The sequence below is a fragment of the Kwoniella shivajii genome, chromosome 8 (assembly GCF_035658355.1).
Source record: "Kwoniella shivajii chromosome 8, complete sequence".
In the NCBI taxonomy this organism is placed as follows: domain Eukaryota; kingdom Fungi; phylum Basidiomycota; class Tremellomycetes; order Tremellales; family Cryptococcaceae; genus Kwoniella; species Kwoniella shivajii.
The window spans coordinates 82,869-99,044 of record NC_085915.1 but is presented as its reverse complement, the minus strand read 5'-3'; the positions used below and the strand labels follow the sequence as shown (position 1 = coordinate 99,044).

General features: G+C 44.0%; 7 protein-coding genes across 7 annotated transcripts; 3 read left to right on the top strand and 4 right to left on the bottom strand.

The window, feature by feature from the left end:
• Positions 1-1,047: 1,047 nt before the first annotated feature.
• On the top strand, positions 1,048-2,415 carry IL334_005804 (uncharacterized protein; the record flags this gene model as incomplete). Its single annotated transcript, XM_062937512.1, has 8 exons — positions 1,048-1,103; positions 1,166-1,206; positions 1,278-1,348; positions 1,402-1,542; positions 1,614-1,748; positions 1,810-1,967; positions 2,028-2,155; positions 2,213-2,415. The coding sequence occupies 8 exons, from the start codon at positions 1,048-1,050 to the stop codon at positions 2,413-2,415; spliced, it is 933 nt and encodes a 310-aa protein (XP_062793563.1).
• A 650-nt stretch (positions 2,416-3,065) lies between these two features.
• IL334_005803 (uncharacterized protein) lies at positions 3,066-4,262 on the top strand (the record flags this gene model as incomplete). Its single annotated transcript, XM_062937511.1, has 7 exons — positions 3,066-3,105; positions 3,167-3,237; positions 3,292-3,435; positions 3,487-3,621; positions 3,680-3,837; positions 3,883-4,010; positions 4,060-4,262. 7 exons carry the CDS (start codon positions 3,066-3,068, stop codon positions 4,260-4,262), a joined length of 879 nt encoding a protein of 292 aa, XP_062793562.1.
• A 31-nt stretch (positions 4,263-4,293) lies between these two features.
• On the bottom strand, positions 4,294-5,490 carry IL334_005802 (uncharacterized protein; the record flags this gene model as incomplete). Its single annotated transcript, XM_062937510.1, has 6 exons — positions 4,294-4,614; positions 4,663-4,770; positions 4,821-5,143; positions 5,206-5,230; positions 5,366-5,433; positions 5,484-5,490. 6 exons carry the CDS (start codon positions 5,488-5,490, stop codon positions 4,294-4,296), a joined length of 852 nt encoding a protein of 283 aa, XP_062793561.1.
• Positions 5,491-5,805: 315 nt separating this feature from the next.
• On the top strand, positions 5,806-7,175 carry IL334_005801 (uncharacterized protein; the record flags this gene model as incomplete). The annotated part of the gene is made up of 9 exons (XM_062937509.1): positions 5,806-5,925; positions 5,979-5,999; positions 6,068-6,166; positions 6,229-6,387; positions 6,443-6,568; positions 6,620-6,665; positions 6,715-6,949; positions 7,004-7,092; positions 7,147-7,175. 9 exons carry the CDS (start codon positions 5,806-5,808, stop codon positions 7,173-7,175), a joined length of 924 nt encoding a protein of 307 aa, XP_062793560.1.
• A 323-nt stretch (positions 7,176-7,498) lies between these two features.
• Positions 7,499-9,477, bottom strand: IL334_005800 (uncharacterized protein; the record flags this gene model as incomplete). Its single annotated transcript, XM_062937508.1, has 10 exons — positions 7,499-7,576; positions 7,626-7,989; positions 8,044-8,319; positions 8,424-8,612; positions 8,665-8,783; positions 8,847-8,916; positions 8,980-8,993; positions 9,043-9,056; positions 9,125-9,147; positions 9,197-9,477. 10 exons carry the CDS (start codon positions 9,475-9,477, stop codon positions 7,499-7,501), a joined length of 1,428 nt encoding a protein of 475 aa, XP_062793559.1.
• Positions 9,478-10,107: 630 nt separating this feature from the next.
• On the bottom strand, positions 10,108-12,083 carry IL334_005799 (uncharacterized protein; the record flags this gene model as incomplete). The annotated part of the gene is made up of 2 exons (XM_062937507.1): positions 10,108-11,636; positions 11,720-12,083. The coding sequence occupies 2 exons, from the start codon at positions 12,081-12,083 to the stop codon at positions 10,108-10,110; spliced, it is 1,893 nt and encodes a 630-aa protein (XP_062793558.1).
• A 489-nt stretch (positions 12,084-12,572) lies between these two features.
• Positions 12,573-15,147, bottom strand: IL334_005798 (uncharacterized protein; the record flags this gene model as incomplete). The annotated part of the gene is made up of 12 exons (XM_062937506.1): positions 12,573-12,891; positions 12,944-13,029; positions 13,085-13,207; positions 13,260-13,399; positions 13,448-13,770; positions 13,817-13,872; positions 13,915-13,981; positions 14,029-14,532; positions 14,586-14,757; positions 14,805-14,885; positions 14,938-15,007; positions 15,064-15,147. The coding sequence occupies 12 exons, from the start codon at positions 15,145-15,147 to the stop codon at positions 12,573-12,575; spliced, it is 2,025 nt and encodes a 674-aa protein (XP_062793557.1).
• Between the last annotated feature and the right edge of the window lie 1,029 nt (positions 15,148-16,176).

The following is a 16,176-nucleotide window of genomic DNA, read 5'->3' as shown; positions in this document are numbered from 1 at the left end:
GAGATGGAAATAATTATCGAGGAATTGAAAGAGGGGTAGATGCGATCATAATTCAAAGGGGTTCGTTGAAAGGAAGGAGGGTTTTTAGCCCAGTAAGACGCAACGGCTTCAGTCAGACATGTAGTGAAACATCACAGCGGAGCAACGCCACTTTTGGAGGTGTTTGCGTATGTTGTTGAAGTCAAAGATCGCGGCTCATTTCTCGAGATACCTATCTGTTCAGGTCAGCTAGCTCGAAGATCATCAGTCATTTCCAAAAGTGGGGAAATACAGTCGATGGTCAGGCCTTGCTATGTATACGATGCTTATTTGCAACCGATAGATCTCTCCAAATAAAGCCTCCGCAGTGCGACTTACGAATGGACAGTATGAGGAATCAAATCGTGCATTTCGGTCTATCGGATTTCCATCCTTTTTCGGTATCTGTAAGCCTCATATCGCAATAGGCCATGTGACATGCCTTGGATGGTCGGTATCCACTAGGAGTGAACCATTTAAAAACACCCCGATTATTGACCTGATCCTTCCCTTAACGTATACTCTACCTACTTATTATACACCCTCACTAATTATACACTACTATCATTGAAAATCTTCGGTTTCGCTTCAAAGCTCAGTTTTACATGCATGTTTCATTTCTAGGAAGCTGTTATAGATGGATTTTCCGCTTCTCCTGGACTGTTGCTGTAGCACACTCGATATCCTATGGTTTATCAACGGGTTACGGGATAGGCAGGGTGGCGCATTGTATTTTGATGGAGGGAGGACAACTACCCGGAAATGAGAGTGAGATATAGATGCGTAGGTGGGGTGTATAATAAGATGACGTTACAGATGATGATCAAAGCGTGACTAATTTTGACCTGTTACGCACTATTTTACCGATCACAGTGCTTAGTTCCAGGCGGGGAGAGGAAATGGTAACGACCCATGCACTAGTGACCTGGATGATTCTTTATATAGATGGCGCTGATGCACCAGAATTGTTAAGATGTTTGATTTGATTCTTCCTTAGTTGTCACTTCGAGTTTCGTTCTTGCACTAGCAATGTCACCCGAAATTGATCGTACTTCTTTCTCACCTAAAAGCGGGAGATCACTTGAGTGAATTGAATTATCATCTGAGGTGTAAGATCCTGAATTGCTGATGACATCGAGTCCACTAGGTTTGAAGAGCACGATGGTAGATTGTATAATGGTGTTCAAGGTGAGTATGCTAATGTCGTTCACCACATGCATTTTTTCCGAAGCCAGTGAGTTGACCGTACCGCGCTCCAGAGAACTACCAACTTCCAGCAGACAAAGAAGAGATCATTAGATTGAATTCCCAACATAGAGCGTTGACAATGGTACGTTCACGGATCAGCCATCATCTTGGTTAACTACTGATGGCTCAAACTAGTTGTTCGGTTCTCTCATACCGTCAGCTATCGTTGAGAACATTGAAAAGCAAACGAAACCTAGGATTCTGGATGTAGGTTGTGGGACTGGTATCTGGAGTATTGAAGTTGCGTTAAAATACCCTCAAGCGTTTGTCACAGGAGTACGTCATTATCCTCTTGGATCCAATCCCTCTGCTATTGTCTTATCCCTTATATGGTTTGAATATTCTAGGTGGATTTGGTGTCCATACATCCTTCAAATCATTCATCAAATGTAGAATTTGTGAAACTGGATATACTCGATAGTTTCCCTGAGGGTTGGGAAGGTTCTTTTGATTTGATTCATGCTAGATATCTGATTGCAGGAGTAAGTGAATCGATATAATGCCGAGAATACGAGTACTTTGGGTTGATGATATTCTGGTCAGATTCGAGACTTCGCGCTACTCGTATCCAGCTTGACAAAGCTACTAAGTCCCAATGGACATTTGCTCATAATTGAACCGCAAGCTCTATACAGAACGGCCAGTCAAGAGATTGAAGAGGCTTGTCCTGCTACGGCAAAATATGTTGCACTGGTCAATCAGTGAGTCTTATGTAAGCTCTTCTTCTTGTCTTCTCAGGTTGATGGGATCCCCTTGGATAGAGCGATGGCCAAACTTCAGATCGATCCAAATCCGGGAAAAACAATATCGGAGTATCTCCAATCGGATGGGAGATATGATCAAGTCGTCACGAGATCATTTGATATGCCCTTATCGCCATGGTCCAAAGGTATGTCGAGAGTGTTTATAAGCACGTTGCTAGGCTCAACACTTTGTTTGCTTTTAGATCTTACGTTAAAAGAAGTTGGTCAAGCGCATTTACCCGTTTCACTTTCACTTCCAGGAGCATTCAGGAGAATAGTACTTTCAACCGAAGTCACGACGGCGGATATTTACGATAGGTTGACGGTCGAAAGTAGGGAAGAGATCGATTCGGGCAAAGGAGAATTGAGTTTACCTGTTTGGATGACATTTGCCAGTAAGTTGTAGAATAGACCAATACAACGATCGGATAGAGCTATCATATTTCTCGTGCAATGTGATTGGATTTGTAGATTGCTTTGTGTAGATATCAGGTGATGGGCTGTGACATTGTAAATCTGTGCATTTTTGTGTTTCTTGAAAGGCGATCGGGTAGACAATTTTTGATTTGATCAATGGTTGATTGGGCGATTCGCGATTGCTGCATCGTTTTCGTTGTTGATCCGATGGACCCAAGATAAACAGAACTCCAATCACATGGAGGGCCTGGGGTGATGTGATGATTGAGAAGACAAAAAGGAAGACCTTTTTCGACAAACTTGAAACGTTGGAATGTTAATCAATCAAAACCAGTAGAATAGAAAACCTTTCGTCCGTGATCTGCCGCAGGATCTGATCTATGTATCTACTTGTCAATATGAAATTTAGAGTTTTAGATTGCATGGAGTGAGACACGGTCACTTCACCCGGCGGAAGTGCATTGTGCGGGGTCATGCATGAAGACAGATCCGCCAATACGGCGACGAAGCATTGAAGGAAGGTATATAAGGTAAGTGACCGATATGTGTTATGGATTCTTGGTTTGAAAGTATCGTTGTAATGTCCACTTGATATTGAGCTCGAAAGTCAGAACGGAACAGGTGTAATTTACACATAGAATGTCAGACATAGAACGCAGAAAGTCTCATACGATTCAAGGTGAGTAAAAGTCCATTCAAATAGATCGAGCAAAGCTGACAATGCAAAACGCGACATTTAGAAGACTATCCTTTACCGGTCGATTTAGACGAGATCAATCGCTTGAATGCACAGCACAAAGCCGTTACTCTTGTATGTGCTGATTTCGCAGCTTCGAACGGATTGAGGTATAACGCCAAGATATAGCTTTTCGATGGATTATTGCCACCAGCTGCTCTCGCAAAGTTCGAGCTGAATGGAGGGATTGGAAAGGTCTTAGACATAGGATGTGGGACTGGTCAATGGCTGATCGATTTGACCAACCAATTCCCCAACATTCAAGCTACAGGTGTAAGGCAACATCGGTCTATTATGTGTGGGCTGATATCTCTTTGTCTGTAGGTCGATCTTAGCCCGATATATCCTTCCGTTTATCCCTCACAAATCACCTTTATCATTCGAAGTATTCTACAACCCTTCCCAAACGACTGGATGGGAACTTTCGATTTGGTCCATGCTAGATTTCTCATTACCGGGGTGTGTGGTCTTTCCGCTTGCTCATGACGAAAGGTAGTTGAAAGTGTAATGCGTGTAGATTCGCGATTTTTGCTCACTACTCACTCGATTGGGTAGCTTACTCAGACCTGGAGGAGTATTGGTGATTGTCGAACCAGAAATGGAATCCCGTTGTTTGGATGGTAAGATAGAAGACAAGTGTCCCTCAATGGCTAGGTTCGGTGACATATCACGCGAGTGAGTGGATATAAAACAAAAACGAAACAGCTGAGTATATGATAGGGCAATGGAGAAATTTGGGATCGACATGGAAGCAGCTGTACAGATCCCAATTTATCTCTCGCAAGATGGTCAGTTTGAGAAGGTCAACAAGGAGATGAGAGAACTGCCCATGAGTGATTGGCCAGAGGGTGAGCGGAGTTTTGCCTACATTCCGATAGTCTACTAAATCGGCTTTAGATGCGCGATTAAATCAAATTGGAAAAGCTCAATTACCAAACGCTTTAGCTATGCCGGACACGATACGAAAACTTGTCATTGCGTCGGGGATAATATCAGAAGCCGATTTCGAGGAATTGAAAAGGGGATACCAAGGGGAATTAAGACTGGGTATAGGGAAATTGGTATTGCCTATTTGGTCAATATGGGCGACAAAGGTGTAGAGAAGTATGCATTGGACTTGAACGCTACGGTTCACCTACGATCTCTCTTCTTTTCTCTCCTTCTATCCCTTTCTCTATCCCGATATTCGTGTCTATCTCTATCATCCTTCTCCCAGCCGTTTCTGTCCCTCTTTTTCCCTTCTTCCCTATCTCTATGCTTACCAGGAGCGAAGGTGATCTCTCTTCTTTGTCCGGTGACCTGAGTCGCTTTCACAACATCTTGTTTGGCTTTCTGTTGAGCTGATAAGACAGATGGTCCGTGAGTCGGAATGAGAGATTCGACATTGCGCCTAGTCAACCATCCTGATGAAGGGAAATTGGTCGATCTTTCGTCGATAGAAACAAACTCGACCTATTAGAGTATCAGAGATAGCTCAGATTTGGAAGCACGAAGACTTACCAGTTTAGAGTAGATATGTGGATTTGCAAATGACGAAGAAGACAAAAGTCTGGTATTTATGTGTTCTGCTCTTTCGTACTTGAGCCGTAGGAAATTTTGCACTTTTGACTACATACATGCGTCAGCTGGCTTGCTTTCTCACTGAGGACTGAGGTCACCTTTAAAGCATCGCTAGACTCGTCGGGGTCCACTTCCGACGGTATACCCCAATCTTCTGTTCCATCGATTTGATCTGGTGTTGTCACAATATTGAAAACTTGTTCTTCTGTCAATCCATCAAATTCTTTACCCCATTTGGATTTTCCATTATGAGTGGTAGTCGCAAGTTCCGATTGAGCGATATCAGATTGAGCCGTATGTGTGAGATTTTCCGGTAATTCTGCTGAGTGAGGTGACGACCGACGGATTCGTTTAGGTGATCGATTTATGACTATGCCTGAAGGAGGACGTAGTTTCCCTTTAGCTATATTAGATGGTGATGCTATCAGTCACAATGAAATCAGCTGGATTCCTTGTGCGAGATTGACATACTCTTTAACTCACCTGTTGAGATTTGATCCCTCAGTCGCTGCTCCGAAACGATACACGCCAGAAGCCAAGAAGAAAGCATACATTGTCACGCCCCGATATAGAGATGCGAAGAGAGGGGAGGAAGGGCCAAGTGTGATCAAGTATCCTAGCGAGATGTGACGCGATGACTTACGGATGGGCCAGGAATAGATTGATGAGTCGATAGCTCGGGGGAAGAATCATCAGAGTAGTGAACGAGACCTAATCAATTCGTCAGCTTGAGAAGGTTGTCACAGATGATATTGACTCACCTTGCATCTTGCGGGAGGATGTCTCGCTTTTCCTACTGATTTGACAAGGTGATATAGTACATTGGAAAGAAGAGTATTTCCTTTACCATCTCTTATTACGTCCATTCCATCCCGAGTGCATTCTTCGACACGGAGATCATCTGGTAACTCCGTTATCTTACCCACCAAAAAAGTGATGACGTGATTACATTCCCGAATCGATTCTTTCGAGCGTCTCGTAAAAATGGGAAAATATCTCGATTAAACGCCCAATACGAGTATACACTTCTCATTCTTCTTCGTATTCTCATCTCCGTCTCTGTCACCAGCATCTACAACCACAATGTCCGAGACAACACCCCTGCAGCCTATACCTGATCCTCCTGTTCAAAGGAGGAACGCGAATGCTATCGAGCTCATATCAGGTAGTATAGGAGGTGCATCTCAGGTGTTGGTGGGACAGGTGAGCTTACATTGAAGCAGACTGTTTTCTAAGCTAATCAAATGTCCGTGTAGCCACTTGATACGCTGAAAACTGTGAGAGCTTGTTCACACCAGCCAATGACCTAACCGATATCAAAGCTAATCCATACTGCCTTCGACAGAGAGCTCAAACAGCTCCTAAAGGACAATTCAAGAACACCCTCGACATCTTCACCACCACCGTACGGAATGAGGGTTTCCTTGCTCTCTACAAGGGTATGGTAAGTCCACGTTCACACAGCATACAAGCTGTATATGTGTTGATATCATGGACTCTACTCAGATGTCCCCGTTGCTTGGTATCGCCGCTGTCAACTCACTCCTGTTCACCGCTTACGGCGCATCGAGGCGGATCGTTTCCCCTTATCCCGAACTATCTATACCTCAAGTAGCCACAGCGGGAGCAATGGCTGGTGCTGCCAACGCTGTATTGGCGTCTCCTGTAGGTTACCACCTTTTCTGTCCGCTTGCTTCATGCTGATGTGTACGCGAAACAGGTCGAGATGTTCAAGATCCGAATGCAAGGACAGTACGGTGGTGCGGGTGATAAGAAACTGAGTGGGGTTGTTGGAGATATGTGGAGGGAATATGGGTTAAGGAATGGTATCATGAGAGGTTACTGGGTGAGCTCACTGAAATTCATACATGAGACGCGAAGCTGATATACATGAAAGATTACATTTATCCGTGAAATACCTGCTTATGCAGGATTCTACGCTGGTAAGTGAATTCAATCCTAAATCTTGACAACACTAATTCGTTAATTTAGGGTATGAGACCTCAAAAAGATGGTTCGCAAAGAATTACGCACCAAACCCAGTACCTATATGGGCATTGCTCACTTCCGGTGCTATCGGAGGTGTAGCATATTGGGTAGCTTGTTATCCACTTGATGTGATCAAGTCAAGAGTCCAGTTATCGAAAACTCCGCCAATTAAGGGACAATGGCTATCTGGTGGTTATGTAGCACATGAATTCAAAGCGATCATTCAGGAAGGTGGAGTGTAAGTTGATCAATATATTGTGGTCGCTAACACAGTGCTAACTGAATGTTGTAGCCGAGCACTGTTCCGAGGAATAACGCCTTCTCTACTCAGAGCTGTACCCGCCGCAGGAGCTACTTTCGCTGCTTATGAGGTTGCCAAAGGTGAGTCATTGAGTCGTCTCGAAGCGAGTGAAACTAAATGCTGGCATCTTTTAGAATATATCATTGACCATAACTTGCTTTGATGAAGTCGGAATATGGTTCATGTAGACATGCATATGCTACGGACGTACAGCCGATCACGATTTGCCTTGTCGAGTAACGTTTCAGTGGCTGATAGCTCTAAGCGTATCGATTAGTATATCCAGGTCTCTCGTGTTCTTCACCAAATGATTCGACTGCTAGATACAGTCGGGTTTTACGAGATACGATCGTTAATACTTTGATCATTCCATCCGTTCACAATGGTTCATAGTCCACAATCCAAAACCATTGACCCTTAAAACCCTTGCATAAGTGTATGTATATTGCTTTACAGATGGATTCGCGATAAATTACGCATCAATCTCTACCAGAATTGAGTTAAATCAGGATGTATCCCATCTCTCGATCTCAGTAATACGATATTTGAGCTTGTCGTGGAGAACTATATAGTTTTATTAGCTCACTGTGTACGAGCTCTCAAAATGACTCACCCCGTTCCCAACGAAAACACCTGCTCTTCTGGCAACTTCCATATCTACCGCTACACCAACTTCTTTATCTTGCCATTCAGGATAGATATCATCTTTTCCTATCCAAACGTCATTCCATCCTTCAGATTGTAACCACATTCTAATTTCGTTTATCCAAGCGTCATCGGCGTCAGTAAGTATATATACTGATTTCAATAATGGATGATTTTTCCTCATCCTTCTTGCTCTCGCTATGATTTCTAGCGTTTGAGGTAGACATTTAGCTCGATATAATCCCATTCGAGCGGCTTCTCCCATTGAAGCGGGAGGAGGGACATTTTCGTTTCCAGGAAGAAGCGGTAGTTTGTTGAATGACACAAAGGGGCTGTGAAAGCTCATATAATAAGTTTGAATTCAGTGGACGGGGTAATAAACTCACGCTGATCGTTGTCCTTTTTCCTCACATACTGCCTCCCAGTTCTTCCCTCTTCTGAGATGCATAGCTAGGATGTGCCTCCACATGGTCGATTTCGGTATATCCTGGCTAGTCGCTTGACTCACAGCTTGAAGGTCATAAGGCAGCGATTCTGGAGACAGAGAGGGTAAAGCGCGATTTATGATTGCCAATACCGTGGGGGAGAAGGAAAAGTGTTTCATCACTGGTGATTTGACAAAGGTATCGTAGAGGTCGAGAGAGGCTGGGGAGTCAAAGAACCTGTCAAATCAAGTGCGGTCAGCATAGATTGCATTCGGGGTTCTCAACAAGAATAGGTGTTTTGGTGGTAAGGGAGAGGTATCTGTAAAAGTATCGAAACTCACTCATCGTCAAAGGGTTCACCGGTGATTCTCACGCAATTCTCTTGACTACCAGCAAGCAGGACCTGTATTTGATGTATCCTCGACTGACCATCCTCCACCAGTTCCAAGTCACCTTGTGGTTGAGCGTCGTTCCTGATAGCGTGTAATTGCTCCTTGCGTGACGGGCAGACATTACGGTAGTAGTGGGCACTTTGAGCATAAAGTCAGCCCTATTCAGTCACGATACATCAAACCAGCTTACGGTACAGCTCTTGGTGATTTGGAGAATTTCTCAAAACCCGATATCACGGTTGAGATATATGCTGATAGTGGTATTCGAGCAGACCTCCATGGCCATCGAGAGACCACAAAGGGAAGGTACTATTAGATGTATTCGTCAGTCTGTGGAGGTTCATCCAGACGGACGATAATCATTGTACACACCGTGTCATCCTCTACATAAGGCTCAAAAGCGAGTGACCGGTTCCCTAGAAGCGCCAGGTGATGTTGCAGTCTGTTTCGGTGGGTGTCAGCCTGCAGCACATGTCGCACTGCATTACTTTGAAAGCACACTCACAAAACCCTTTGTAACTGAATAGAAGGCGTTAGCGTGTTACAGATTAGATAAGAAGTAACTCACTTGATGGTTGAATCCTTTCCGACAGAACAGAGAACATCAGCATTCCCCATTCAGGCCATATGCTCGGTCATCGCTGACTCACCTGTTCCTCTAGGAACATCAAACCTGTTTTCACATCAGCATATTTTTCTTGTCTCAATAGATATAAACGCACTTCACATATCTACCACTCTTGCCCTCTCCCATGAGTGTATTTCCTTTGATTTGCGGTAGGCTCCCTTCCTGTCTCCATTCGACCGAGTAGCTAGGAGGGAAAGGTGGTTTAGGATGTATTGTGAAGAGCAAAGCGATAGCGAAAATTATAGCGAATAACTTGAAATGTGGTCGACGCTGTAATGAAGGTAATGACCTCGGTATCCTCTCGCGTATCGAGTTAAGGTGGGCGGTATCGACTGTGATTGGCGGTCCCAGTGGGTTTGGGAATGTCACTCTCATCTTGAAATCTTATCCTGATTGAATTGTTGATGGGTTTTTGTTGTTGTTGTTCAAGATGAAAGGTGTCCAACCATCAAAGTGAAAAGTTCCCACTTGTAAGGTTAACAAGGGTAAGTTTAATAAGGAACGCGTCGGACTGTCTTTGACCTTGACTTCTATGGTGGAGTCCCGGTGAAAATACCCCGGAATATCTCTAGCGTATGATGTCAGCTTTCACTATATTTAGTCGTGTGATATCAACAACAGTAATCATCGTGGATGTCAGCTTGTAGTACTCTCGGAAATGATGTCTAAGATGACACGCCGATCACACCTCGAAGAGCTGAGGTTGTACTGAGTCATCAATTTTGATCGCGTCTAGAGACAAAAGTAAATTTAGCTCATCAAGGATTTCATCTCACTGGAATGTATGGCTCAGTCTCGTAATTCACTTTTGATCTATTCCCAACTCGCCTGTATTCAAAGCTAACCTCGTCTCGCTCTGAGTTTGATCACATCAAATATCTCACCTGGGTCTGAAAACAATCCTCATCTCGTGGTAGATTTCAAACATCATACTGTGACGAGGTCAGTCCGTGAGAAAACGACTTTAGGCGAGGTTTGTACCATCATGCATACAGTCACTACATATTAAGCTAATCCCGAACTAGTCTGAGGAATCATCGCACTTCCCACTGCACCATCTTGGTTATCTATCGTTGGCATAGCTGTTGGAGCTGCAGTAACCCATTCTCCCCAGCCCTCGGTCGGCGTAGCGGTGATCGCTGCTGTAGGGATGTTGGTGGTGATAGCTCCAGTCGGAACATCGGTGATAGCAGCTGTTGGTAAACCCAAAGCTGAAGTCGAAGTTGGAACAGGTTGAGAAGTTGTCATTCTAGACCCATTCAACCCTTGGAGAGATCCTTGAACACTTGCAGCGCCACCGGCACTATTCGAACCGATGAATGTCGAGGAAGGTTCCGATCCAGACATCTGAGAAGCCACTAAATCGAAAGCATCAGGTTGATCTGCTAAAGGTGTATATCCACCTGAGTAAGGATTCGATCCTTCTTCTTTATCCTCAGAAGGAATGAATGATGGATCCGAGTATAATCCAATTGTAGGTGAAGTCATCGTACCAACGACCTGATTAGCTGAATTTAAAATGTACATTCTGCCTTCGATCTCGACTGGATGCAAATCGTTCAGAGGGGTTGAAGGGGCAAGATCAGATGCTAATTTCAGGATCTGTCCTGACGATAGTAAGTAGGTGTTTGAACCTAGATTTCCCACGATATTTCCAAGAGATGATGAAGTGACACCTTGAGCTACACTGGTCACGCTCTCCATGGGAGTATCAACAGATTGAGTGAGGGTACCTGGATTTGCAGCGACTTGAGCGGTACTTGCGAGTGCTTGGGTAGGAAGGCTATTGGTCAAACTTTGTAAATTACCAGCGAGACCTTGCAAAGGAGTTCCGTTAGCGAGACTCTGTAATGGAAGTCCATTGGTAAGGCTTCCGACCGTGCCAGTGAGACCTTGCAATGGGAGGTTGTTGGTGAGACTTCCGACAGTTCCAGTCAGGCCTTGTAGTGGAAGTCCATTTGCGAGTCCCCCTACCGTGCCGGTGAGACCTGATAAAGGCAATCCATTGGCGAGACTTCCGACGGTGCTTGATAGGCCTTGTAATGGGAGATTGTTGGTCAGTCCCCCAACGGTATTGGCGAGACCTTGTATGGGTGAACCATTGGTCAGTCCTCCGAGTGTACCGGTGAATCCATTGGTAAGACCGCCGACTAAGCCTTGAACTGGAAGACCATTTGTAAGACCTCCAACAGTCCCGACTAGACCTTGTAAAGGGAGTCCATTGGTCAGACCACCAACAGTTCCTACGAGACCTTGAACTGGTAAGCCATTCGTCAATCCTTCAACTATTGGTAATCCGTTCAAACCCTGAGCAGTAATTCCACCAACTAAACCACCTGCTTGACCTGCTACTCCACCGAGTTGACCTGCCACTTGACTTTGAGTATCTAGGCCTTGAGCCAATCCAGTGACTTGGTCGACGGTTAATCCCGATTGAGCAGATTGTGCGATCATAGGTACAGATGTAGGGATATTCGCAGTAGAAGGTATCATCGGGTTTGTAGGTGATGGAATGGGTGGAAGTTGTCTTTTATCTGAGGCGAACAAAATTAGCAATATTTACTTAAGAGATCATTCAGCTGTACAGCAATCATTGTTATGAAAAGCCAAAACTCACTTGGTCTACCTTTACCTCCAAAACCGATCAATCCACCTAAGCCCAAACCACCATTAACACCCAAGCCCAAGCCCAATCCGCCATCCCCACTCCCTATTTTATTCACTCCATCACCGACGTTAAGTTGTAAAGCATTGATATTCCCACCTAGATCAACACCAAGTAATGGTGAGTTGGGATTAGGCATTCTTGGTGAATCGGAATAATCATCGGGGTTGGGTGATCTACCACCACCTACATCCAAAGTGGATTTGGTATTTCCGTTACCGTTGAATCCTGGAACAGGAGGTAGAGGCGCACCGAACGCTGCCGAGGAAGATAAAGCGAGGGAAGTGAGTAAGATTGGGGTTGTTGAAAATTTCATTTTGACTAATTAGATTGACGATAGGGTGTTAATGTAAAGTATTAAATTTATTATAAGGTCAAGTAATTATATTGATAATAAGATTGGGTTATTGGGTTAATTATAAAGTATTAATAGACTCGACCAGCGAGTGAGAGAATTCTGAGATGTCAAGTAAAAGAGGTAGTGAAGTCAAGCTTGAGAAGAACGATACACAATCCTCGGAATCAAGGAAACCTTTATACCTTTCTATTGTATAGTCCATCAACGTCAAGTTGATCGCACATATAAAAAGCCCGTACAACATTAGATATTCCGATTCGGACCAGGATGTTCATGATTAGTTTGGGTCATGTCTCACTGATAAGTATCTTTTTCGAACGCTCGCGTTGGGGATGGCTTAAAAATCAGTCTGATGTATTGATCTCAAGCGCGTTATCTGCTTTCAGGTGGAATCGCTAGTTGTTCCAGTCCGATCAAATGAAACAGTCTACCATAGTCACATGTCGACTATTCTTCCTCTTCGGCAAATTCCAACAACCTCCAAATCCCCTTTTCCTCACTCACCACACCTTTTTCTTTCCACCAGTTAAGAGCATCTTTCAATAATCCACTAGGAATTTTCAAGTCCTCCTTCAACTCATCCGCCTTCCACGATTCTTTTCTCTCAAATAGCTCAATGATCGAAGCTTGGATTGGAGTAGCCTCAACTTCAATCACTCGATCTTCCAGTTCAACTGAGAGATGGACACTGCCTAAAGACTGTAAGAATCGCAGGTGTTTATCGGGTTTGAAGTGGTGGAATGCAGATTCGTATTCCTCTTGTGCTCTAGAGTCTTTTGTTAGCGAGAGACCATCATTGGGATAAGGTATCAACGTACTTTTGCAATTTCGGTGGTAGCTGTAGTGACGATCCTGGTATGTTTGGCCAGAACATTTTGGAAATCACCAAGGGGTGCACGTTGGACTGAACGCAGGTAAATCAGCATGAGACGCTTATTGCTGTCTTGAAGCATGCTCACCTCGATGTCACCCTGAACGTGATCATCTATTCTCTTTGAATCTGCCATATCTTTCAGCATGACATCGCACACATGTAACGCTTGTTCGCCGAATCGGAGTTTGAGCAATTCGATCGTGCGTATCTTATACACCAATCAGCGGTTCGTTACATATCATAAACACCAATTTGCTTACCTCTTTCACGGCATCATAGTCTTTGACAGCCAGCAACCTCGTCGCCAATAAAACTTGTAACTCTTTGATGATGACTTCACGGGTTTCATATATGCTAACCAGGGTTGAGACAATATCACCAGCTTTACCCGATCGGAACTCTAGGAATTCATGTCATTAGTTTCCGCTTTCGTTTGTGGTGGACTCACCAGGAGCGGCGTCGATAGGCTCAGGATCCCATTTTGGGTCTGACCAATCTTCGATTCCATCCGAACCACTTGCCATTCCTAAATCATCTTTAATCAAACCTGCGTTCTCATTCTCATCACCTATTTCTTCGCCTTCAACCAATGCCGCTACTATACATTTGATCGTATCTGGCCTTTCCCTCAAATGAGCTCGAATAGGTGTAGCAACCTTGTGTAATAGTACTCCTGGTGGATCGAGAATACGTAATGATCGAATTGTGGATATGTATAATGATAAAACCACTTTCGTCTCTGCTCCCGGATGAAGAAGACGTTTCAAGTTTCTAAGTGAATTATTAGCTAAACTCTTTAACGCATGGATTGACTTACGCTGCATTCAATTTGTTAACCAGCTCAAGCCGTTGATCCACCTTGAATAAGCATTCCTGTACCCTGATCAGCTTTAACCAATTTATATCTTGACTCACCTTGAGATCTTCCAAAGCAGCCATAGAATCCGGGAAATCGACAATGATGTCGAATAACTCGTCAGTCCTGGATTTGTATCAGCTGTATTGTCCTCCTCAGAGAAGCGCACTCACCTGATATCAAAGAAACATTTACAGAGATAATAATCGAACCTCGAGAACATAGGTCTTAAAGCTGCTTGAGCGGAATCGTTACCTGTCCGAGTCAACATACTTCCCTTACATTGTGACTTACCCTCAAACATTCCACTCAACCAATTGGCTACTCCATCACCGACTCTCTGCCTGGCTCTGGTCAATCTTCTTACATCCCATCCCTTACCAGCTTCCTCCCTTGCAATCTTCTCAATCTCCTTGTAAGCAACTTTGCTCAATGTCCCGGAATACCTCGGAAAAATACCTAATCTGGAAAGGTGCGGCGACGGAGGTGGGACTTTGTGATAATTGACTGGAACGGATTGGAATAATTGTGGAGCTTGTGGGGGGTCCAGTAGATGAGCAGGCAGGGATGACAGCGACAGCGTCAAGAATGATAGCAGATGAGAAGGGAATAATGGTGGTAAGGAGGAATGTAACAACGAATGGAACGTCGATGTAAAGGATCCTATCAGTTTAGGACTTTGGAAGGTTTAGCTTCTATTTATTTTTCGAATCTGAATGAAGAAACGCACTCTTGAAAAGCTCTCAAAGGCACCCCCCAAGCTCTTTGCCAGATGGCTATTCTTTCCAACATCTCACTCATTATCATTCCAACATCCTGATCATCCTCTTGAACTACTCCTAAGTCATCTACGTATCGCTCAATATCGTCCTTGACAAGGTAGAATCTTGAATCGACGGCATCTGGAAAGCATGTCAAACTCGAACAGCGAGAGGGGCGAATGACATACCCATGAAATCAGAGTACAATGATGAACCTCTTCCATCTCTTACGGCAAGTTTGAAAGCAGCAGTGATATCAGGTGTTTCGACTGCGGCTGTGTCAGCTGGTTTATTATACGTATCATCTGTAAGCTAACTAACCTGGCTTGATAGCTGATCTGGAAGAACTAACATCTCTCGGATATAGGTATTCCTTTGCCATTTTTAATGCCTATCACAATCACAAGTTAATTGGACAATCAATTGGAATTCGGAGACGACACATACATGAGCAAGCTGTTCATACTGTCGTGCACCTTGAGCAGACGTCGAAGGCGCGTTCCAGTCATTCAGAGCTGCTACTAAAGCCATCTTATGGCGATCACTTATGGAACAGAGGATTGATAGCTCATTCCAAAATCTCATTTCAAAAGGTGTTGTTCCCAAAATCACTTGGACTTCTGAAACGCGTCGAGTGGACTGTTGTAAGAAATGAAGGCGGAGATCACCGCTTACAATAGTGGTATAATATGAATTGAATACCACTAATGATGGGTGCCACATTACGTGTATGCTGTCACCACACTTTCTTTCAATCGCCATAACTCCGAGCTGACCTTATAAAGTCCCATAACACAGCCTCTCTCCTTCACCTATGACGTGGTTGTTATTGTTGTTTTGTTTTTACAATTTCATTATGAGATGGACGATACCTCCCTATTCCTCTCCCTGCGCTCCTTTGTGACCCTTCATAACCCGCAGTAAAGAAGCAACATTCAGATCAACAACCACAGCATATAAGACAGTGAACAAGTGGGTATATCGTGATCAGTACCAAGCATGCATATCCTCTACCGAGTACTAGACATTGGCATTCTCGTAGCAGTTCAGTTCTGTATTTTGTGTCGATATGTTGTTATCCTATGCATTTTCCCTCCTTCTGATTCAGGTTCGTGTACAGTGGGTTCAGGGTAAATAAACAGGAAAACTAGGACCAGCTCAGGCGGGAATTGCTTTATTTTTTTCACTTTTTTACTTTTTGGCACGTTTTGTTATGTTGTTTTTTTATGGAAGTATGGTGAACACTGCCACTAAACCACCATACACACCATACACCCCATATTCCACACACGCGCGTAGCAGTTGAAATCACACAGCTATTGTCTCTCTTTTCATCCCATCTATTCATTTCCACTCTCATTCCTCTTCTTCTCGACTGTTGCTCTTTACAGCTCTAATTCTTTCTCTTCCCTCTCACTTCTACACTCTCATTCAACGTCTAGACGACTGTCACTCAAATCACCTGAAAAGGTGTCATCGAAAAGGTGATTCGAACGAAATTCACCTCGATAATCCCAGTCTCTCTCTCTTTCTTTTCATCTAAACAGGGGTGTTATCAAA